This window comes from Pipra filicauda, unplaced genomic scaffold, assembly GCF_003945595.2.
Source record: "Pipra filicauda isolate LSUMZ 115617 unplaced genomic scaffold, ASM394559v2 scaffold325_size820570_pilon, whole genome shotgun sequence".
Classification (NCBI taxonomy): Eukaryota; Metazoa; Chordata; class Aves; order Passeriformes; family Pipridae; genus Pipra; species Pipra filicauda.
Window position 1 is genome coordinate 92122 of NW_024104449.1, and position 23856 is coordinate 115977.

Genomic DNA, 23856 nt, shown 5'->3' on the forward strand with positions numbered 1-23856 from the left:
TCTGGCTCGCTGCTCAGATGCTCCCTCTTCCTCTCTGTAGAAGTCTGAGGAGTACGGAGTCCGGCGTTGAACCCTGTAAGTCTGCGTGCGTTTATGGGCTCTTATGTGTGATGGGAATTGCAGCACTTAACACAAAAAAGTTGAGAAAATGTTGCTGGCCACAGCCATAAAACCTGTCCTGATCTTTTCCGTGATGATGGTGGAAAAAAAAATTCCTCAGGTTTTATTTTCCTGTTTAAAGATGAAGGAAAAAGAACTGCCAAAGTGGATGGAATTTAGTCCAACTGATGTAACGCCTGGATTAGCAATGCAAAATGCAAATTTCCTCCAAGTGCAGGAATAGCGACCATGCATAGCCAAGGCCACCACGAAGACACTACAGCCTCATATGGGCAAGGGACAGCTTGAGTAACCCCAGCCTTCAAACCTGCCACTGGGTGGATTACTGTCACTGCTTACCGTGCATTTTCAAGTCAGTTATTGCAGTCACCCAACAACGTTATGTTCTGCCAAGAAGCTATGGATCCACACTAAACATGCTGGTGAGATAAGAAAGCTCCACTTTGCAGAGGACTTGCTGGCTTCTCAGCATCACCTAATGCAGGTTGGGAACTGGGCAACGCTGTAACTTAGAACAGGTACAATGGGGAAGCACAAGCAACAGTCAGGTAACAATAGAAATGAGTTTTATTTTGTAAAAAGTTATAAAATGAATATTGTACAAAAATAAAGTCTGTAGAGAACTTTGGTTGGTTAACACAAATGACTGAGACATATAATTGCAGGTGAAGTAAAAAAATCCAGAGAAGCACACTCCTGTCTTCAGTAAGGTCTGAAAACTAAAAAAAACCCAAAAAACCAACAACCTAAAAAAAAAAAAAAAAGAAAAAAACAATACCCTAAAAAAATTAAAAAAAAAAATCACAAACTTTACCCTTTTGTATTTTGAACATAGAGATTTGCTTTGGTTGCAGCCTCTTCAAGCTGCGCAGAAAATGCTTTGAGGCAAGTTTTGTTTTCAGCAACTGGGGCCAGGGAAAGCACACCTCTGAGCGCTGTCACTCGTCAGCTGCACAGCAGCGCAGCTGACCCTCAGCTTGGCAGGCTTTCAGTACCCACATCATGCCAGTGCTGGTGGTGTCACCACCCCTGAGCAGCGTGGAGGGTAAGGTGTCTCCCTGGCAGTGTGAGAACAGACCCTGCGGGTGGTTCTCTGGGGCCAGCCTCCATCCGCCCAGGAAAGCAGCGGAAGTCAGAGATGAATTATATGCCATACACCTGGTGCATCTTTCTATGCCTGTTCTGGACTTTTTTGACCTCTAGACCCTTCCTTAGCGGTGCCCCAAGGGGCCCAGGGCAAAATGGGTATGAAGAGCCATTGCATACTTGAGGTAAGTGGTTGGACCATCTTTTTCAGTAGGAATTTTTTTTTCATGTTGTTTTTGTGGGAGTTGATGCTTCACCGGTTGTCAGGTATGTCTAGTGACCTGTACTCCTGCTCCTTTGCAAAAAATGTCTCCAGAACGAGAGCTTGCATTAGCGGTCACGTGTGAACACCTTTGCTGCACCACCTCCCTCGTCCTAAGGAAACTCGGGCTGTTCTGCTGCATGGGTACAATCCTGTAATGTTTCAGCAAATTATACAAAACACTCTGGTTATTTAACACAACTGTTTACTTGCAGACTATATTAAATCCAGGGCTAACTAGTAAGAGGAACTTAACCTCTTCTATATGGAAATATGGAAGGAAAAGCTTAAATAAATATAACAAGAAATTATAAGGCTAAATGTGATTATTTTCCATTTGTCAATAGTTATACGAGGTCAGTTGGCATAAAGTGTGAGAAAAAAATGTGGCTACATTTAAAATATGACTAAAATTAGTTTTTCTAACAAATTGCTAATGTCGAGCCAAGTTCTGCGACCCTCACTCGTCCAGAGCCATTGCTGCTCCTGCACACGTTTGACTGCAGAAATTTGCTAAAGGATTATTGAATAGGAAGAAGGGCTGCAGGCTTTGGCACTACCTTTTGTGAACATAATCAAGATTTTGTTTAAAGGAAAAAAAAGGTAAAGTAAGTGATTTTTTGCATTCAAGTTAACACTTTCAATCAAAAGCATGGACCGTTGTTCCCAACGTCTTTGTCTCTCTATATCCCCAAGTGCCATCTACTTTGGCACCTTTGAAAGACACTTTAATAAATAAGGAGACTCATTACTGAACTGTAATAAATAACAATAACTTAATTGCAATAAATATCTTCTGTATATTTATGTCTCTGAAGGGATGCATTGCATCAAGTAGTCTCTGCTCACTCACAATGACCAAATAGAAATGTAGTTACGCAAGTGACTTTAGTCCTTTGTAAACCTAAAGAAATGCATTTTGTGTAGGCTGGGCTTGTTATTTCTCTTACTATACTAGGAAGAAGTGCTTAAAAACTCAACTTGTTTTCATAGGTAGCAGAAAAATGAAATCCTGCACTCAAGGAAGAAACACAAGATGGAAATAACCAAACTTAGCCACTAAGCAGAACTGTTTTGCTTTGTGAAAACTTGAGCCTGGTCTTTCTGACATTTGCCCAATATCATCTTACTTACAAGGTTAATCGTATTATAGCTTAGGAGTTGTCCTAAGCACTCAGGAACTGCCCTCCAATGAGCAGTAGCATAATGTGTCTTTCAGTAGAGCTGAGGGCACAGGGGATTAGTAAGGTACTCCTAACCTACTTCTTTGCTAAGCTTCTTGGTATAACTGCTATATCATGGCATAACTACAACACAGCGTGGTATGGTAGGGTTGTGTTTTTAAGCACGTTCCTCATGGATTGAGTCTCACTGATGGTGGACTGAGTCAAACAGGAAAGGTAGCGTGCACACCATCCATCCATCGGCATCTCCACCTGAGCTTTTATCTAAATCCCCATAGGATATCAAAAGTCTCCATCCTTCTACTCTGCTTCGTGTCCCCCCATTCCCAGGCTCTCATGGCTCCTCATTTTTTGTGTTCTTGGTCCTTTTTTCTCCACTCTGAGTAGACATTTCCCTGGGAACCTTGGTCCCTCTCTTTGCAGTGTAGTAGGAATGGAAAACTGGTGCCGCCTCTGGCAAGCAGCTGTCAGACGCATCCACACCTTTTTGCGGAATGTTTTTTCAGTATGTGGTAAACCAGGTTATCATCCAAAAAAGATAGGTCATCATCAAAGGCTGTGGGTCTGCAACAAGCTTGCCTCACTTTGTCAGTGACCAGTTTTTTCTTTTTGGTTAAGTTTTTTAAAATTTTGTCATAGGTGGTCTCAGCTGCATCACAAGATCCACTGCAATACCGGAAAATTAGCTCTTCTTTGGTTTCATATCCCAAATCCAAGTCAGTCACGTTTAAATGTATTTCTGTTAAGACACATCCTCGATTTTTGCCCTTTTGATTCCTCCTTCCTTTCTTGCTGGAATTCTCTATGTTTGTCGCTGCATTTTGACGGTTTCTCTCCCGCCTAGAAAAAATCGGAGTCTGTTTATCTGGTGACCTCCTCAGTCTTTTAATAGTGGCTTGAATAAAGTCCACTACTTCGTCAAACTGATCTGGATAATCCTCTGGCATATTAGCTGTTTGGGAAAGAGAGAAAAGACTTTGTCATACATCAATTGTTATAAAGTTTGTCTATTCATGGCTCAAAAATATTACATATAGGCAAGCTTTTCTGTCCATCACTTCAGAGCACATGCCCAGGACCCTCAGACAGCAGGGATTATTTGAGATGGTTTAGATCATCATGGAAACTCATTTGGGGAAAAATAAATGAGGTATGTTTATATCTCTGCAGGTGTCTGCTGTTGCTTGGTAGCACTTCAGCACATCTTCCAATGTTGAATGAGCCCTCTTGAAACTGAGGGAAGGAAAAGCGTGTCATGATATGATTATTAGTTAATAGGTAGATGAAACCGCTGTAGAGGTGACACAGATTCTTCCCAGCAAAGCATGAAAAGGAAGAGGTTTCTTTAAAGCAATTTTGTGATTATAATTGTTAATTGTTGTCTTTTCACACCAGCAGCAGTTAGTATTGCCAAAGCCACCCCTCAATAAGGTTGACATGACAGAAGGAGAATTTCCTGGGGTACCAGGCTGAGATATTATTCCTGGCTGAATGCCTGGCTTTTTACTGCTACTGGAGGATAATTATTTTCAGAGCTTTTGAAAAACGTCTCATGTAAGTGTTTTGTATCACAAAATGCGGATTAGGCTGATTAGAAATAGATCAGAATAGAAGATTATGTTAATTTTCAAGGTAAATGTTATTAATACATTTTCTTTCTACAAAAAATTATTTTTTAATTTATTTATTTTTTCGCCTGATAGATGTTCTATCAGTGATAAATTATTCAAGTAAACCATATGATGAAGTCAATGAAATGTTTTGATACTAGCAGAATGAACCTCTTTAAGGAGGATTTTTTTTTCTCATTCACTGTGCTGAAAATTAAGACTTGAAGACTTGCTTCCTTTGCAGTAAGACCTAAGAGAAAGCTTCTTTTCATCTTTAACTCCTAATAACCTAACACATAAAAGACCAGTATCACCCTGGCCCTGCACACAACAGAAGTCCATCTCTAGGACTCATACAAATATTGCAGGAACTGCAAACATGGAGAGAGGCAATATCCAATGCAGTGCACCTGGCTAGGGCCTGGTACCTTCACTAAGCCATGAAGCCTCCCACCAAGTGGTGGTTCCTACTGAGGTAGGAACAGCTCCTTAGGCAAAGGCTCAGCAGCACATTTCCCTAATGAGCACCGTAAACAAGAGCCCTGATGGGTGACCAGGCAACACATGTACCCAGCTCACACGTGGTGGCATGGACTCTGTTAGCAGGAGACAGGAGGCTGCCTCCCATTGTCTAGCAAAGGTGCACCTTCATCTTGTCAGTAGAAGCACCAAATACAGAGGCAGCAGGATCTTAACTCAGTGCAAAAACCTGCTGAAACAGTGCATCTGCATGTAAGGAGGAACATGGACCACTGCCTGAAGCAGCCACGTCCCAGAGGCCTCCCACTAAAGCGAAACACTGGCAGATCAGAAGTATACAGTTTTTCATGGTGATGCCTTAAGCCCCTAACATTTTTTTATTTTTCTAATATTGGTAAGCCTTATAAATTTTATAAGTAGATTTTAAAAGCAGCGACCCTTCATCCCTTGTCCCTTTCCCTTTAGCACCCTTAGTTTACACATTCCTTAACCCTCTTACCCCATTCTATGCTCCCTATATCACTCCTACCCCCGAATACAGCAGAAATGTTTAGTCTTTTGTCAAGGCAAGGCCCAGATTGTTTGGAGAATGCTTGTATCTTGGCCTAAATCACAGAACATGGTCAAAAACTGGGTGACTATGTACCCTTTGTGCTCTGATGAAGATGAAGATGGGATGAACAGAGGGTCCCGAAAAGCCCCCAGACCCATTTTCAAGGAGTGGACCCGGGGCAGTCCAGAGTAAAGGCCACAGGGTGGACACATCTGGGATTGCATGGATGGTGTTATAAAATGTAACATCTCAGGCACGGCTTGCGCGTCTTGTAACATCTTTGCCTTGGCATAATAAACCCTTTCTTATCTCACCCCTAATTAACTGCTCCGGGAGATTTTTTCAGCACCTAACTCCCACGGCAATAATGGGTGGATCCAGCAAAATAGTTTAGAATGGTGAAAATGAAGACTGGAAATCTTATAACTTCACATAATGAGGATGACACAAGGGAAGTGGGATGCTATAAACTGTAGAGTTCGGAACTGAAAAAAGTGAATTATACTTTGTTTTACAGATATCCATGCTAAAGACAATAATCTCACAGATCAGTGGCTGTCCAAAGACATGAAGGAGGGATGGCTGCTATCTATACAGCTATGTGAAACTTGAACAAGGCAGGCCCCTGCACCCAGCCCCCTATTCCTGCGGCACCAGTGGTAAGTGCAACCTTCTTGCACTCCTCTGTCATTGTTTCTGTAGCAGTGACCAAAATATCCACTGTGAGCCATACCTACTGGGGGAGGTTGCTTGGATGGATGCACCACTCAGCTCTGTTGTAGAACAGGCTGGTCTGCCTACATCATATGAATATTGCCCTGCTGAGCAAGATCCATGTCAAGGTGATACGTGAGCTAGAAGGAGGGGAAGGCCTGTTGTTAGACTCAATCAAAAGAGATGACCGATATGGAGCTGACCTAACCCTCACTGCTGAAGTACAAGTTTGGCCCTGGCACAGATACAGATGGAGAGGAGTTGGCAGAAGGCACTTGTTGCTCTGGGACTGAGTAGTTTCTAAATTTCTTATCCAGAAACTAGGTTTCTTAGTTCATAACCCAATAAGGGAAGGATGTAATCCTGAGGAGATGGCTCTAGCTGTGCCATTCTCCATTCTCACCTTCAATTTTCCCCTCTGACACTACTGGGACATTCCCCCAGCCCACATCTCTGTCACATGTTCCCAGCCCAATCCTTGTAGCAACAGTAGGACACAATGACACCTTGGCTATGGAGAGTGAAACACAACAGTCAGGGAAGCATATGAACGAAATGCATGCAATGATCAACCATCAGGAAGGGGACAGGAGAATTTCACAGGGAAAACCAACCTATATGTGGAGGTTATTTTTTGCAGCCTTCAGCCTCATACTTATCTCAAGCTTGGTACACTGCCAGTGCAGTGAGGGGAGTAAGTGTCCCTCACCTAAGAAGGGAGAAATGAAACTCTGGATTCCCTGAAGAGACAACAATCCAACTAGGCACACCTCATTTAAACTGCTTGCAATTCAGATGCAAAAATACCACCTACCCCTGTGAGAGTGCTACATGCAGGAGTCTCCTTTGGCTAAATACTAATCTGACAGCTATAGGATTCAAGCACTGTCCTGCCCAAGCCAATCCAAGTATACACTGGGGTGTGGTAGATAAGAGGAGGAAAAGCCCATGTGGAAAAGCCCATGTGGAAAAGCCATGTGTCCCTGCTAAAAGCCCACACTGACATCTATCCTGGTGATCACTGCCCCAGCTGCACCAAGGGATTTAATGCTACCAAGGGAGAGCATTTTGTGCGGTAAGTGACATGACATTTCAGGTGGAGGAATCACACCACAGAAGAACCCCATGCAATGCTGCTAATGCAGGCATGGGGTGTCAACACTGCAGAAGATGGGAGCAGTAAGGCAAAAAGTAGACCAAGTAAGCAATCCAACAGTGTATCCAGCTAGAAGAACCCAACCTACACGCATGGGCTAGATGCACCCAGAAAATGGGGTCATTGGCAGCATGACTCACTCTGCTAATCTTATTGAGGCTCTAACACAAACCATGCAAGAACTATTCCAAGCTGTGTCTGATGGAGCTGGGTATCCCTGCTCAGCTCATCCCTTGTTGCAACGCCAGGAGATACCTGGGAAACTCACTGGGAAGAATGCCAGCACTATGAGTAAGATGAATTCAAATTTTCTGTCTCCAGGGTGGACTTTCCTTTTAGCCCAGGGAATTGGAAATTATCCCCTACAGATATTCAAATCTATCAATAGGACTCCTGCAGTGATCCCCAGTATTTGGAGATTATATCACCAGAGGAGACAAAAGGCATGATAGTAGGGTGATAAAAGGTGATATAAGAAAACTGGTGGGAACAGTGAGCACAGAGCTCCCCTTGAGAAAATGTGCTGGACCTCTTGGTCCTTGTCAGTGTCTGCCCACCTACAACATGTGCTGTTACAGGTTATATGGATACACTACATCAACACAATGGTAGCTGCATTATTGGTCTACTCAGTGAGATTTTGCAGGTTTCTGTAAGCAACAACCCCCTCTGCCTGTGGAGCCCCAAACTAGTCCTGAACAGAGCAGTGATGCTCTTTTGGCAGCTTTACACTGCACTGACAAGGTACCCTAAACTTGCTTCTATAATTTAGCACTGTCTTAGGAACACCTCCAACCCCTGCAATCAACTGATTTTCTGCTGCTTAGTGAATCAGTGTAATCAGTGTGACTACAAACACTCTCTAGAAGAGGGTCATAGGGGTCTGGAGGAAACTTTGACAACCAGGAGTGAAAGGAAACTTGCCTTAGTCCTACGCCTAGCTGCCAGTCCTGACTCAGTAGGGATAGTCAGCTGTCCAATAACTATGAGTGTGAAGTCTTAGAACCTTCTAAAATGTTGCAAAAACCTGCTGAAATAGGACCTGGAGCAATCAAGTGGAAACACCAGCACTGACACCAGGTGTGATGGGTTGAAACAAGGCAGTAGAGGTAAGTGCTAAGGAAGCTACCACCAGACATCACACATGAATAAGCAATAACCACTGACCAAGGACTAAACAGTACAAAAGGCTAATGGACAGAAGGGAAGGTGGAGAAGGCTGGCAGCAGGACCTCCTCATGCTGATGGGCACTTGCTAGATGTGCTCCAGGAATGCTGAGGCCTCTCAGCACCACAGACACTACATGCTGAGCACTTGTTTGGTCTCTGCACTGTGGTAAGTGCTGCTGGGAGCAATGGGGGTGCCGGGACAAATTCTGTGGCCAGGGAACATCACTGCACTCATAAGGCTATCTTGGCATAATAACCTGAATAAAGCCACTCCATTGAGGAATATTTTGTTACTCCTCTGTCTGCAATATTGTTTAGAAAATGTTTATAGTCTCACAACAGCTTTGCTTCTCTCATACCACATGGACTGCGCTGACTTGACTGTACAGCAAACAGAGCTTTCTGTAGGGATTTCACACCCTAGGAAAGCAGATACACAGTTTGCATGTGTGTGTATGTGTGTTGCAGTTACACATACACCCCCCCCCCCCCCCCCCCCCCCCCCCCCTAATTATACACACACATTTTTTCAAAACAAACTGGTTTACTGACAACACTTTCCTTCTGGTGGAAAAGCTGAGAAAACAAACACGTGACAGATGCCTGTCACGTTGTGCAACATGCCAGAAGAAGATGCTCAGATATTATGGAATAAGTGCAGTAAAGATCTCTGAGCAGTAGTCCCTGGTCCTAGGCTCCAGGGTGTGAAGGAATTAGAATTTAAAAATCAAAAGTCACCTATGACAGGACAGGATGGGAGGGGGCAGTACAGGATCAGACGGGATGGCACAGGATGGGATGGGACAAGATAGGATAGCCCAGAGCAGCATCTGCTCCATATAAGTTTGCAAAACTTGTCTCATACATATGATGCACCTCAAGGCAGGTGTTTCCCAAAGGAAAGGAATGTATGTCCTGGAAATGTAAAATCCTGCCTCAGGGAACACATGGCCTCTCTGTGTCTTGTTCACTGTGTGGGAGAATGACTCACAGACCCCACTGGGGCAGTGTGACAGGCTGAGCTCCCCATTTAAACTATGGTGCCATGATCACTCACAAGACTGGAACAAAGCAATGAGGTTTCATCTGGGTTTTATGTCACAATTCTGAAAGCTGTTTCCTGACTGTCTGGCTCCCTAGGGAAGTCCCTTGGAGGCAGTCTGTGTGTGGACATGTGCAGATGCTTCTGCTAGCAAGCCTCTGGTAGGATCCTGGGGTAGTGTCAGAGACTGAAACGGTAATGATTTATGCATTTTCTCCCCCTCCAAAGGTTATATCTATGTCACATTGTTATATGACAACACCCAAAATGCTAGCATACCTGTTGATACAAAATTGTTAAAATAAACCTTACCAATATATGTTTTCAGACACCGATTATTCAGTGTCGTTTCACTCTAATCCACCCCAAGGGAATTACTGGCAAGAACCTGGGTTACCCCCCTCCCCTTTTTCTGGGGCGGGTCGTAACAGGTAGGCAGCAGTACTTGTGGGAACTGCAGCCACCCTGTGTGTCCTGCTCCATTCAGGTCACTCTTCTGCACCTTGTTTCCACGCTTCCTCTTTCAGTTCTGTGCCAAGGACCTGACCACCCAGGCAGGAGAAGACAGAGCCTTTTCCTCTGGTTGCATCCACAGCACGAGTCTGTTTTCTAGGGCCAGAGAATCAAGAGTGGTGGGTATTGATGGCAGTTCATGTGCCAGTCTGCCTCTGGGTACCTTCTCTGTCCCCCATGTCAAGCTGAAACGGGACTCGATCTGTGAGGAGTTTCTCCCATGACCAGAAAAATTAATAAAACAGCAAGGAGTGAAAAGTCACAAGACAGAGATACATGGAAATCCAGTAGAGTGATCAGGCTGGGGACAGAGCTGGTGAGTACCAGATGTCAAGAATATCAGGAGTCAAAAAGAGAAGAAATAAGGCTCATTTAAAATACTAATTTAAAAACAATAAAAAATGAAACATAAGAACAACCAACACAAGAATATGTGCATCTTTTCCTTGCTGCTTGCAAGCTGTTTGCTTGCTTTCTGAACATTTAGGGCACAGTCAGATCATAGACCAGCCTCCCAGGTTAGGAACATCCCTCTGCAATACAAACTGAAATTCTCACCTCACTGATGCTCTCTGGAACCTGAAGTTTTGATCTGCCCATCCCCAACACAGTCACTGTTCCCTGGGCACACGAAGAGCTGGCAGCATGCATGAGTGCAGGATCCTGAAGCCAAACAGCCATGGTACTCCCCACTAGCCTCTGCAGATAGCCATCCCAGCGTTCTGCTTTGGGCATGTAGAGAAATGTGACTTCCTCTGAGCATCTTCCCCTCTGCAACCCCCCAGAGCCTGCCTTCGCATTTTCAGTTAATTAAAGACATAATGTGACGGCAGGACTGGGATCTGATCCCTGGGCTTTTTAGGAGACTAAATTATACAGTGCTCTGATAGACTTCTACATAAAACAGGCTGAAATGAATATCCAAACCAAACTCATCCCGTTCTCAAAAAAACAGTCTCCATTAAGTAATTAATTTCAACTCTCATGATCTCATTTTAAATTATTTAAAACCGTGCATTATAGAATAGCTTTCCATACGGATCTCAGGAAAATATAATCACATCAATGCCACATCATTTGGCACTTTGCATCTCCTGAGTTATAGTGGTGTAATAGAAGTCAAAAAGGTATACAAACATGATAAAATTTTTCTTTTAGATTGTAGCTTTTATGCATGCATTTATGGCAGTGTATAGCTACCACACCAAAACATCAGACTAAACATTGAATTAAATTACAAGGATATTTAACTAAAGCACAGTCTTTCAATTAGAGAAGTTCAAACAACAGCATTCAGACTCTAAAGTACTGTTTCAAAGTTCCAGGGGTTTAATCCAGCTCATTACAATGGTAAGCAATATTTAGAAAATTCAGATCCAGATCTCCACTAGGATCAAATGGCCCTTTTTCAAAAGCAGTTCTAGTACTTTAATCTGGGACCTTCGTTAATTCCTTTCTTCCCTGGTTATTTTTTAAGTTTCCTCCAATGTTACATTCACAAAGACATTTCCTCTTAGGCCATTTGCTACCGGGAAGTAGTCAACTAGTGTGTTTCCAACAGTCAGTGCAGTGAATCATTCTCATTTTTTTGTTGCTTATGAAGACTACTTTGTTATATCATTTATTCAATAATTATTTTTGCATTTAGCTTGCTTTCTAGTACTGTTTTCAGGTACTTACTATAGTGGACATGGCCTGTCTGAACACAGAATCTCTCTATCTCACACCACAAGGACGTACTTTAGGAGAGATTTGGAGTAACCTGTTTGTGGAAGTACAACCTTAGCCAAGTTAAAATTACTAATGTGATGATCATTCTGCTTTGCAAAGTAAAAGAACACCAACTGTGGTGGGGATAAACCATTTATTTTATTGAAAATTAAATATTTTTCATAAAAAATCCAAAGCCTATTATATGCAGGCATCAAAGCAAAGGTAGGTGTAGAAAATAGTTATACTGAAAGATTTCCAGTATGTAAACAATTAAATTAAAATACTACCTCTGAGGCACGACTTTGCTTTCATGCCTTGCATGAAAGTCCATGGGGCTAAAAGTGAAATGGAAACCAGGTGGTTGTATCCATTAGGAAACAGAGCATCAAACACAGCAGGGTCAGCTCATCTTTAAATGTTTAATACAGCTCTATATCACTACCTCACTCCCAGCCCACACAGCTCCCATGCTGCATTCTCTTCTCAGACTCAGAGAGCCCTTAGAAATGGAGCCTCTCACTGGTGTCACTTGTCTCTCATCAAGGCAGAGTGCTAAGTAACCTGGTGGATGACTCCAGGGACACTCATGCCACTTAGGTACGATGAGGTAGAATCCACCTTTCTGATGTGCTTGCCCCGATGGAGCAGTCAAGTTTTGTGTTAGCAGCTCACTAATTAACCCTGCTGCTTCTCAAGTGTTGGTCATAATGACAAATCCACAGAGTCCTTTGCATTGTCACACTGCCATGCTTGGCAGCGCCTCCTCTCCTGTTCTTTGCCTGCTTTCTTGCAGGTAGAAATGCTGGTTTCCACCAAGAGAAGAAAGGGGGAAACAAAAGAACCATCACAATTGCTGACAGCTGTGGGAAGTCCCTGAGAGCAGGGGGAAACAGCAAGGTCAGATGAACTGAGTGAAGCAGAGGAAGTTGCCTTGCAAGCTGACCTGTCCATGAGAGTTCCTTGTTCTTCACTCAGTCCAGATGGGTTGCTCACAGGATCCTGCTCACTGGTGGGCTACACTCCTCTGTCCACCCCCTCCTCTGGCCTCTCTGGGGTGGGCAAAGGAGTGTTTCACCGGCCAGTAAAGCAGCAGAGGAACAACAGAAGGATGTAGTCTTACCCCTAACACAGAGCTTTGAAACACCAACTCTGAGGCACCACAGAGCAGGTGGCTTTTCAGCAGTTGCTCCTGAGGTTTTGTGGCAGCTCCTGCAGGCGCTGTCAGGAGCCTGTCTGCACTAGGGTCTTATCAAATAGGGTGGTGTGGGTACATGAGCACCCACAAGCACCTCTGTATCAGAAGAAGTTACAGCATAAGGGGGAAAAAGAAAAACTAGCAGTGCCCTGACTGAAGCCACTTATTGAGCAGGAGCCAAACCTTGGCAAAACACATACCTGTTGTATGTGCCCCTTGTATCCCTCCAAATCCATACTATGCTGAGTAAATATCCAGCTTCCAGTGTAATTGACTTTACACTTAATATTTCATTAAGTGAGAGCCTCAAACCCTGAAAGGACCTCAAATGAGTATGTATGAGCAGGACCCAAAAACCTGTGACCTCTGTTAGCAAGAACACACACAGCCAGCTAACAGGCATGGCACAAAGGTTTTAATGGAAAAAATACCGATAGTAGTAATAAGAAATTATCTTCAGCATCCCTGGTGCAGAAATGATCCAGCCCAGCCCTCACATGACATCAGTAAAACCCCACATCAGTAAACCAGCCCCTCTTTAGTGCCAGTTCACTAAACGGAAAAAGCATACCTAAATCAGTAACAGCAGCTCTTACTGGGCTGCCTGTGCTCTTACAAAGCATCTCTCATTGGGTTTTAGGGGTGTTCCCAAAGAATAAGCACAGGTAGCAAAGCAGGAGAAAGGGACCCTGAAGAGACCCTATTCCAGTCTCTTTCCTGGGGCAGTAAAGCAGACCTGTCCAGGCAAAACCATGGCTGATGTTTCTCTTGTGACAATATGCACTTTTATCAGATTTGATCTGATCTATAAATGACACATTCTTCCATTGTTTCCTTTCCCTACCTCCATTTCCATGTCTTTATGAAAGGAAAAATAGAGAAGGTTTTGATACTGCAGATAGAAATAAGCTGTTGTTATTTTTATAATGATCAGTCCCTGGCTCTAGGGCAGGTGCTCTGTACTCTGCTGCAGAAGGTCTCGTGCTGTGAAGCGTGGACCACGACCTGCCAGACAGCACCGGAGAGTGCTCAGAAGAGCAAGCTCCTTCCTAGCTGCTCCACTGGATACTCCCTCCCTACCAGAAATTTCCTGAGAAATGGCTGATTTTGCCAAAGAAATCTTCTATATGATTGGGATGGGAACAGAGATAGTTCAGGTGTTTGTACATAGCTTGTTAGTTAGCTTGCCTCTAAATACATGAGAACATGCCACCTGAGAAGTTTTGGCATACTGCTGTAACACTGCCCATCTCAGCAGGAAAACAAATACATGGATTTCAGTGTTTGCTCATTTTCAAGACTATTCCTATCCAGTAATCTTTGAAGCATTTGTATAAGTCCCAAAGACTTCTAAGAAACGTACCTGCAGGTTTCAGTTTAAGTGCTGTACCAATACATACAGCCTAACCTGCTAGTTCATACAAGTGGCTTTATTCCTTAAAAAGAATGTTGATACATGAAATGCCTCACATAATTAATTTTATGTCCTTGATCTTAAAAAAAAAGTATTCTAATATATATTTTGTATCTTAATGTTTTATTTGTACCTATCTCAGATAAATATTTTTGATCTTTTCTCTTTCTTCTCTTTGTAATCAGGACTCAATTTCCAAGAACCACTGAAATCATTCCTTTGGTTCGCTTTACCATACTACTTGATCAGAAACTTCAGCTGGTTTTGTAAAAATGACGGCTTTGCAGTGTCAACCACTACCAGCACTAATGTGTCAGTGGCCTATTTAGATGACTGATGATCCTGAATGTGGCTATGCTGCAGTATTCTGTATTTGTTCTTTATTTCTTGTCATTAGCTGATTACCTCAGAAATATGAGAATCCACAATGAACGTAGTTATGTAGGGTTTGGCCTTATATACTACAAGTTTTATGTTGCAGTTTCTTGATAGTGTGTGTGGAGAATGAAGACTGGGTATTTGCACTAGAAATCCACTTCTGAAGATCTGAGGTTGTAGGGGGTGGGACTCAATGACCCAAACGGCTTCTTGAAGCCTCTGTAACTTTAAATATTTTAAAACTTTGTGCAGTCCTAATCAGGAACAGTATAATTTACAAAGACATTACAACCTATCAATCTGAGGATCTTCTGCTAGCCCATCTGCCCCCATTGAATTCAGTAATAGTCTGATGAATACTTCACACAGCTGACTTCTTTAGCCTTTCACGGAAGCTTTTGAAGCTCTTTATCTGCAGACCCTAAACATGGGGGTTTCCAAAGTATACTAAAGAGGCTTACGAAAGATGACCAAGAAAAGCATGTTCAGGTATGTTATCTATCAATAAACACCTGCATAATGTCTAAAAGGATCCACACTTTCACTGGTAAATTTTTGAGGTCCCTAACTTAAAAAGCATCAAAGAAATAAAACTTGCAACAAAGGATAACTCAAATTGAGAATAAAATCATACTATCTTGTATTTCAATAGTTCCCTCCTTAAGCTGCAGAATACTCTTCACCTTAGTATATTCAATATTTATACCTGAGACTGCAGAGAAATTTGTTTCTGTGGCTACATGCCTCTGAATTTAACCAGACCCATCCTGTTCTTTCTTTTCCTAGGATTTTGCCCATGAACAGACAAACTTGAGTACTTGAGATTTCTAAATGCCAAGATAACTTGGGCATCCCCACGCAAACAAACTTCACTATATATATGCTGGCTTGGGGACAGGGGCCTGACACTGGCTGGATGCACCAGCTGTGCTGGATGCACCAGCTGTGCTGGATGCACCAGCTGTGCTGGACACACAGAGATCAAATGACATGTGTGGCACCTGCTCGGTGTGGCTGATACCTTCCCAATGCATTGGATTTACCGTGCATGGACAGGTTACCTCTGTAGCTTCTGGGTGTCTTAGGCTAAAGCACATATGCCACACCATAGGTGTGTTGAGCAGGAAAGCCTGGACAGAAACATGAGAGTTGTAGTTCCTAACACTGAATGCGCCTAATAAATATTTTAGGGAAGGAGAGTCCATTCAGTTGGAAGCATAATTTAATTCTGGTTTTGCTTTAAAGAGCCCTACAATATTACTGTTTATTCTAGATACTTTCCATATTAGTTGACAAAGTTGCAGCTAAGCGCAGTAACTTAACATTAAATCCCCTTAGCAGGGGCAGGAAGAATTTTTAACAGAGGTATAACACACATATACCATGGCAGGTATATACCAAAGGAGCTCCAACAACGAATGACCATTCAGTGGCCTTAGAGTAACTTAGATGTTATGATGCAAAAACCCCACCTTTTCCTCCTATCAGGAGTCTTTTCCCTATTAGGAGGGAAAAGCCCATGGTGAGTTTTGACATGTAATTCTACATATTTACCACTAGCTCTCAGTAAAGATGCTCACTTGATCAAGAGACTAGGTATCATACTGCAGATCTTTGGACACTCCAGTCCTCACATATGTGTTGATTGTGTCCACACAGCATCAAACAGCTACAAAATGTATTTGACTGTGTATAAGTCAAACGAGTGTTTGGCTCCCTCTGCACTGTCATGCTTCTGAAGCTGCTGACTTAGTATTTAGTTTATAATCATTTGGTTTATATTTGTTCTGTTTGTAGTTGGTATTTAAGCTAATTGTGTCCTTCCCCCAGCAGATTGTAGCATAAGGGAAACAAAGAAATAGTTACAAACTCTACAGCTACTCATTTTTTGGTTTTGTGAGAAATAAGCTGTCCTATGAACATTGGAGCCAAAACACCTAAGAATACTGGATTCATTTTCAATGCACTGCATTTATGGAGGCTACTACCACTCCAGCCTCCAGCCCACTTAAAAATGCAGAAGACTGCAGTTGCAGTCCTCTGCCATCTCTAATTACTGTCTTAAACAGCAAAGGTCAGCACATTACACCTATCAGCCCAGGAGGTTAGGACCCTGCCTGGAGCCTGGAACGAAGGAAGGTTTCAAGCTAATCTGAAAGGGATGGGGTAATATCAGGTGACCTCAAAGCAGTTTGCAGAGAAAGCAATCTTATCAAATGAGAACACAAAAAGGTGTCAAGGGCCTGGGAACCAGATCTGTGCTCCAGCAAGTTGTTTGGCCTGCCCTTTGGAGAGGGACTTTATCTCACAATCCTACTGATTCGAGTGGTGTGTGGGAGACCCAAACTCTTTGGAATAAGACAAGTGCACACCTTGAAACAAAATGCTCCCCTCAATCTACACAGGGGACAGTTTTAGGGAACAGCAGTGCACCTCTCTTTGAATGCAGGCAGCATCCAGTCCTGCTCAGTGCCCACACACTGCCCTGTGCATATTGAGACAACATGGGTCATGATGGTGCTCCCACCATTTTGTGAGCTGCCTCCTGCAAAAGCCTTCAGCAAAGCAGATGACCAACAGTATCCACAGAGATACCAATACATGGTAGGTTCACCAGCAGACAGTTGGGGTGCTGCAAGCAACTCTCTGTGCTTGTGGTTCATTGCCTGGTGCTTGTAAGAGAAACCTCGAAGTGGAGAGGGAAGTCTGCATGGTGTAGACATTGACTCCTCTTGTGTACATCATTATATGCCCTTCATATGCTGAAGGGCTCATGCCACCAAATCGTAAGTGGAGAGAAACAAATATGTCAAAGACACTGACAGGGGTGACTTGAACAAAGTGCTGCTGCTGCAGGAAGGCAGCAATGTGCCTGGGTAGGATCAGCCTCACAGGCTGTTTGAAGACCGCTCTCCAGACACCACACACTTTCAAATTAACTAAAACCAGCATAAAAGTGGATCACAGTATTTCAGTTCTCTCTTACAGCTACCTTTTTTTGCAGGTCTCCCCTGACTCATCCAACTTGGCAACCCCAGGTAAGAGAAGAATTTCTGAGTTTTGGGCATGAGTGCTGTGTAAATTGCTGCCATGCAAAGACCACAGGAATTCCCTAGGTTTTCCTCAATTTCTGAGTGCTCTATGAAGAACAGCACTCCTTCCTTTTCCCTTGTAGCCAGGCCCATCTATTTGTGATCTGCAGGGTTAAGAGGTTGAGACCAAACTATCACCCCTTTTTCAAACTACTGTCCTGGGTAATAACCTGTGACCCAGCTCTGCTTGGCAAAACCTATGTTTGTACCCGGGAAACAGAGATACCTAGAAGAGGCTGTACATTGATACTACCATAACTGCAGTAAAACAGATTGTCTTTCCTCCTGCTTCTTGTTTACTGAATCTGCAGGAAAAAACAAAACCAGAAACAATGAGAAGTTGTGGATGCTAGGAACAGACAGGATCTCTACTGCCTGTCCCCTTGAGCTGCTGCAGAGAAACCAGCTCACCAGGAACCATATACCCAGAAAATAGTTTCAAGATAAAAGCAAGCATTGTACTAATACTATCACTCTGGAAAAATGGAGCATTAATGCCCTCCCACCTTGAAGCTTCTGCCAGAGCTACAAACTAACTGATACTGCTTTCCCCCTAATGTCCTTCTTGTCACCAGCACTGCTGCAAGCCTGTGCAGAGGGGAACAGCACAGTGGCCTGAAAAGCTGATCACTGCCTTTTGTAGGACAGCACTTATCCAGCACACTGCTCACCATGGAGAATAAGATCACCATGTGTGATAGCACCATGATCCTGGCAAGCTGGAGCCCTGGAAGGAAACAATTTTGGCCAACCTCCCCGTGTGGAGGGGCTGAAAGGATGTCAGGGGCTGCCAGTCTGTGAGCAGCAGGAGCCCAGGCTGTGATATGTAGAGGCGGCAGCCTAGGCAAGATTCCAGCAAGGGGGAAACACTAGCAAGAAAAGGAAAGAGAGAAGACTAAATGGGGAAGGACATAGATGTGTGTCTGTGGAAGAGGAGATAGGTGTTTGCAAGGGGTCGAAGTGAAGTCACGACACACGATTCCATGCTTGGTGCCTCCATGCTGCGTTAGCACGGCTGCTCCCAGAAAAAAAAAAACAGAGCTGGGCTGCCCATTGTTGGAGCTGCAGCAGGCGCAGGGAAAGAAGATGCCTCCAGATAAGGAGATGGAAATGTATCCCAATTACTGGATACTGTCTGCATCCTGTAACGGGCTAAACAGAGAGGGCTGAGCAAGGGCGAAAGAAGCAACCTCGAAGTTGTGCCTTTGATAAGTGAATGTCTCCAGTATTCATGTGAGTATTTTGCTACTTCTTACTGAGTCATATTAACTCTCTCTTTAAAAAGCCATCAGAGTTAGCATAATGTTCACATACCGCTGTGAAAATCCTATACCTGCTATTGTAAGAGACCTATTATTAGCGAGGCATTATTATCTGTCATGTGGATTGTAAACTGCCTTACTGTGAGCTAGTTCATGTGGATTGCTCTGCATCAAGCTCCTAACCCTGCCACAGCTACTCTTCTGTAAATTTCCACGCGGACACACTAATTTCGAGATCAGAATCCAAGGAGGATTTAATGAAGCTCAGCAGCACTCCAGAATGTGTACAGGGCCTCCCACCACGGAGCCCAACCTCCAGCAGGACTTGCGCCCGCTACAGGCAGTGAATAATAGCACTGGCAGATCTGACCAGGGAGAAGAGGCTGAGGCAGTGGAGAAACAGTTTCAGTGCCTGCACTGCGAGGTGTATGATCCTTCTCTCGGCTCCTCTACATACAATAAGCTTTCCCACCTAGCCATGTTTTTCAGCCAAAGGTATCTTAAGACTGCCAGGAAGGTAGAGCTGGAGTGGGCGGGGGGCATTGACACTGAAATTGCCAACTCCCAGCTTTGGAGAATGACTTGGTTTGGAGCTGCTGGAACAAGACCAAAGCCAGTGACACTGCGCAGGAGAGAAATAGTGGCAGAAAGTGTGGGGAACCTTTCCTCACCCTGATGCCTGAACAAAGGGAAGCAGGTTTAGCAAGACAGACAGCAGTTGCTACAAAGGGGAATGTTTCTTACAGTCACTGTGCACAGCATAGGAAGGCAGCAGGCTGATGGGGGAGAGATCATCTTCAGGTCCCTCTATCACTGAAGGGGACCCCTTGGGAGGCGTCTTACCGGTGGGCAGGGGCAAGGTGGAGACCGTGTTGAGCAGCACCACACAGACAGCCACAACATCCCATAACTTCATCTTAGATCTCCTTCCAACACAGGCCCCTGGCAGAAAGGAGAAACAGGGTTAGCTTTCAGCTGCTGTGCTCCCCCAGTTCTGCTCACACCCTGCCAGTCCTGAGACAAAGCTGAGCAATCCTGCACTCCAGGATCAGACTGGTCCACCTGGGTCAGGCCTGACGACAGAGTAGGGGAAAAAACCTGTTACCAGCTCAGCCTCCCATAGCAAGTGATGGGCTCTCCCCAGCGAGTGAGTGATATGGGAAAGGGAGGCACAGGATAGCCTCCAATTCCTCTATGCCCAAGAGAGCTGTATTGGGGCATGTGGGCAGGCAAGCCCCAGGAGTCTGTTTGTAGGGACGCAGGAGTGTGATCGTGGCCCTGCGCTGGCTGGCAGGCAGGTCACCTTGTGCTTTTCCAGCACTCGGGTGGTGTCAGGGCACCTATTCCTGGGCTGGACCAGGGAGGACCAGGCCGATCTGGTGTGCTGGGCTGTGCAGATTTAATATGCTACAGGCAAATCTTCATTTCCCTTTATCTCAGTTCTGCTTCTCCTCTCCTCACCTCACCTTTTTTGTTTCCCCTTTTCTCTTTCTTTTCCTCTTTCTTCTTCCCAGCCCTTCTCTTTCCCCTTTCCTTTCCCCTATTCAGTCCTCTCCTCTTCATTTTTTACTCTCCTTTTCTTCTTTCTTTCTTCTTCACTTGTCCCCTTTTTATCCTTATCCTTTTCCTTTTCCCCATTATTTCTCCTTTCCCTATCATATTCCTCTTTTCTTCCTGTTTCCCTTTCCTTCAAGATTTTCTTTTAAATTCCCTTTTCTCCTTCCTCTTTTGTTCTGTCTTTCTTTCTCTCTCTTTTCCTCTCTCTCTTTCCCTCTCTCTCTCTCTCCCTCCCTCTCTTTCCCTCTCTCTCTCTCTCCCTCCCTCTCTTTCCCTCTCTCTCTCCCTCTTTCCCTCTCTCTCTCTCTCCCTTTCCTCTCTCTCTCTCTCTCCCTCTTTCCTCTCTCTCTCTCCCACGTTCCTCTCTCTCAGCTCTACCAGCTATTTCCCCTCATCTCGCGCCGCTATATGCCCTCGCTCGATCACTCCATTTCATTTCACCTACTCTCTCCCCTATTGCTTTCCCTCATCTCTCCCGCCCCTAAATCGCTACGTTTTCAACTCTTCCTCGTTCTCTCTCATCTTGTGTCTCCTCTTTCTTTCTCTCTCTCTTTCTCTCTCTCTCGCTCTTTCATTCCAATCCTCTTTCTCTTCCCTTCTCCTTTCCCTTTCCTTCTCTCCCTTCCCTTGTCCCTTTTTCTTCTCCTCGCTCCCCGACCGCCCTGCTCGCAGTCTGCCACGGCACGTACCCGCTGCCCAGGGGTGACAGCCACGCTCAGCCCGGTTCGGCCTGGCCCGGGGGGCAGCACAGGGCAGTGTCCGGCCCGGGAGGCGCAGCGGGGGGACCCGCGACCGTCCCGGTCCCGCTGCGGGGCTCGGGGCGCGACCGCTGCTCGGGGCGCGCTTTCCCCGCCGGCCGCTGCCTTCGCACCTCGCCGAAGGCAAGGGGGGGCTACGGGGCAGCCCTGTGTCCCCGGGGACAGTACCCGCCCGACCCACCCGCCCCTCCGCGCACTCCGCCTCGTTCTCACCTCTGAGCTGGTCTCGTCGGACCCGAGATGGACATTAACGCAGTGGAGTCGAGCGGCCGGACGGGCGATGCATGTGGGCAGGTCGGGGGTCCGACCGCCGGCACCCTCTTTGCACAAAGGAGGGGGAAAGGGGGAGAGACGTGTGGAGAAGGGGAGTGAGGTCGCAGGTCTGGATGGAAGCAGCGGGGAGCCGCCAGCACAGTCCCCGGCGGCCTCCCCCGCCGCCGCCGCAGGTGCTATGCCCGCGGCAGGAGCGGCGCCGCGGGGCTCTCTGCCCGCTCCGGCCCGGGGGCCGCGCTCAGCAGCGGCGGGAGTGGCCTGAGCCTCGGGGAGCGCCGCCTGGCAGCGGAAGCTGGCGCTGGGTGTTGCGCTTGGGACCCTGCCTGGAAATCTGAGAAAGACACTCCATCAACAACTGCGGGGAGTCAGATGAAGACATCAGCGCTCCTGTAATGCCAGCTGGTCCAGCACCGCGGGGAGCCGCGGACCGCTAGGACACTCACACAACGGCGGGAAAGGAAAAAAAAAAAAAAAGAAAACCACGAGAAAAAACCCCACCCCAGCGGAGGAAGGAAGGGGGAAAAAAATTAAAAAAATCAAACCACCCCCCCTCAGCCTGCTGTGAGAATCAGAGGCCGGCGCTGGGATTTGTAGAGCCGGTAGCAGCAACAGCGAGGCTTTCTCCTCCAGAGCGGGGTCTCGTCGCGGCGAAAGCTTACATCCAAGCGGGAGCGCGGCGGGAAGCCGGGCCGGTGTCGGGAGCGCCCGCTCCGGCTGGGCCTGGGCGCGCCCGGCTGCCCGGGCGCCGGCGGGGCTGGGCGGGGGCGCGGGGCTGGGCGAGGCGCGGGGGGCGCCGCACCCGCGGGCGGAGGGAGCGCGGAGCCGGACGTGCGGACGCGAGGGCTTTGCCAGGGCGACTCGGCGCCGCAGATGGATTTATAGGGCCCTTTGGCAGTGACGCGCCCTCCGCTGATTCGCTTTCAGACCCAAACACACGCTGGCCCCCCGCACCGGACCCCGCGGAGCCTCCAAATATCTCCCGGCTGAAGTCACCGGCCCGACATACCGTGGGCTGCGCGGCCGCCGGCGCAGCCCCGCGACACCCGCTTGGCCCCGCGGTGGCGGCGGGGCCGGGCCGGGGTAACCCAACACCGGGTCCCTCCCCAGCGCCGCTCGCCGCGCTCTCGCGGACGGACGGACTGACGGACCGACCGACGGCCGGAGGCGGCGGGGAGGCTGCCCCCTCCTCGCCTCTCGCCGGCCGCAGGTGCCGCGGCCGCGAGTGCCCCGCGGGAGCTGCGGGGTGCGGCGTGCGGGACCCCTGCGCAGACCGGCCCCTGCGCGGGGGGTTGACTCGCCGGCGGCCGCGGCGAAGTCGCTGTAAACAGTCTCGGCTTTCAGCTCCGGGCCGTGTATTTATGACTCACGCAGTTGTCCGGAGGTATGAGGTCCTCATGTCGCCGGTGCTGTGGAATTAGCGCGGCGCAGCCCGGGCGGGCGGCTGGGGAGCGCAGGGCTTGTGCGGCGTCCCACAGACCGCTCCCTCTGCCCCTCGCGGCTTCTCCTTTAATATATTCTTTGCTTTTGGGTATTTTATTTTTGTGTGGCGAAGGCGCTCGAATATGGGATGGAGCAGCGAACCCCCCAGGAGACCAACGCGCTCCTGAAGCCCTCGCGCTGGTACAGCCCCGAGCGCCGGAGCTGCGGGACGGAGGGACCCGGGCATGGCTGCCCCCAAAGTTGACACCTGGCTGCGGGTTTGTTTCCGCACGCCCTCCGCTCGTACGGTGTGGTTGTGCATTCACACGTGTGAGCACCGGCTCGTCTCTCTCTCTCAGGAAAGGCGAGCAGCCGCCGGGCAGTTCCTTCGGTGGCCGCTGCTCGGTCCCAGACCCCTGCGGGCACGGCTGCCTGAACCCGTGAGGGCGGCCACGGCTGCACTCCGGGGTGGGGGATGATCCAGCAGGGCGGGGAAACGGAGGAGGGGGACGCCGAGCCTAGTCCCGTCCGTACGCCGCCGCCAGCGGCACCACGGTCTGCCTATCCCCGGCTCTGCCCATTCCGCTGCGCCACTTCGTCTGTTTTATACCATTTTCTCTGTCCTTCTTTCTTTCCCGTGTTCTCCCCTCTGGCCGTTCCCCTTTGCAAGTCCCAGCCAGCCGAGGCCCCGCAGGAGAGGATACAGGAGGCAGGTGGGATCAGCTCCCGCTGCATGCCCTAGGCTTTGTGCGCAGCCCTTGCTGCACCACTTGCCCTCTCTCTGTATCCCTTGGCTAGGAAGTAGGGTGAGGACCTCGCGTGTGGTCTCCAGAGCCACGTCTGTGCACGCCAACAACACTTGTTTGGTCTTCATCAGTATGAAATGTACAGAATCCTCCAAGCAC

General features: G+C 47.0%; 1 protein-coding gene across 4 annotated transcripts; it reads right to left on the reverse strand.

Annotated features, from left to right (window-relative positions):
• Positions 1–739: 739 nt before the first annotated feature.
• GDNF (glial cell derived neurotrophic factor) lies at positions 740–21731 on the reverse strand. 4 transcript variants are annotated; one of them, XM_039383784.1, is made up of 3 exons: positions 21473–21731; positions 19788–19886; positions 740–3604 (listed from the first exon to the last, which is right to left on the reverse strand). In XM_039383784.1, the coding sequence occupies exons 2-3, from the start codon at positions 19858–19860 to the stop codon at positions 3120–3122; spliced, it is 558 nt and encodes a 185-aa protein (XP_039239718.1). In that variant the 5' UTR covers positions 19861–19886; positions 21473–21731; the 3' UTR covers positions 740–3119. The 4 variants fall into 4 exon arrangements, with proteins under 4 accessions (XP_039239718.1, XP_039239716.1, XP_039239717.1 ...); XM_039383782.1 differs by having other exon boundaries at positions 19689–19886; XM_039383783.1 differs by lacking the exon at positions 21473–21731 and having other exon boundaries at positions 19689–20422.
• Positions 21732–23856: the final 2125 nt, after the last annotated feature.

Bases quoted from the DNA above. Each gene is read 5' to 3' on its own strand.
- GDNF (XM_039383782.1), bottom strand. From the start codon at position 19,860: ATGAAGTTATGGGATGTTGTGGCTGTCTGTGTGGTGCTGCTCAACACG. The intron at 3,605-19,688 runs GTAAGAAACATT...TTTCCCAAACAG, and splicing joins CTATGCTGTGCACAGTGACT to CTAATATGCCAGAGGATTAT.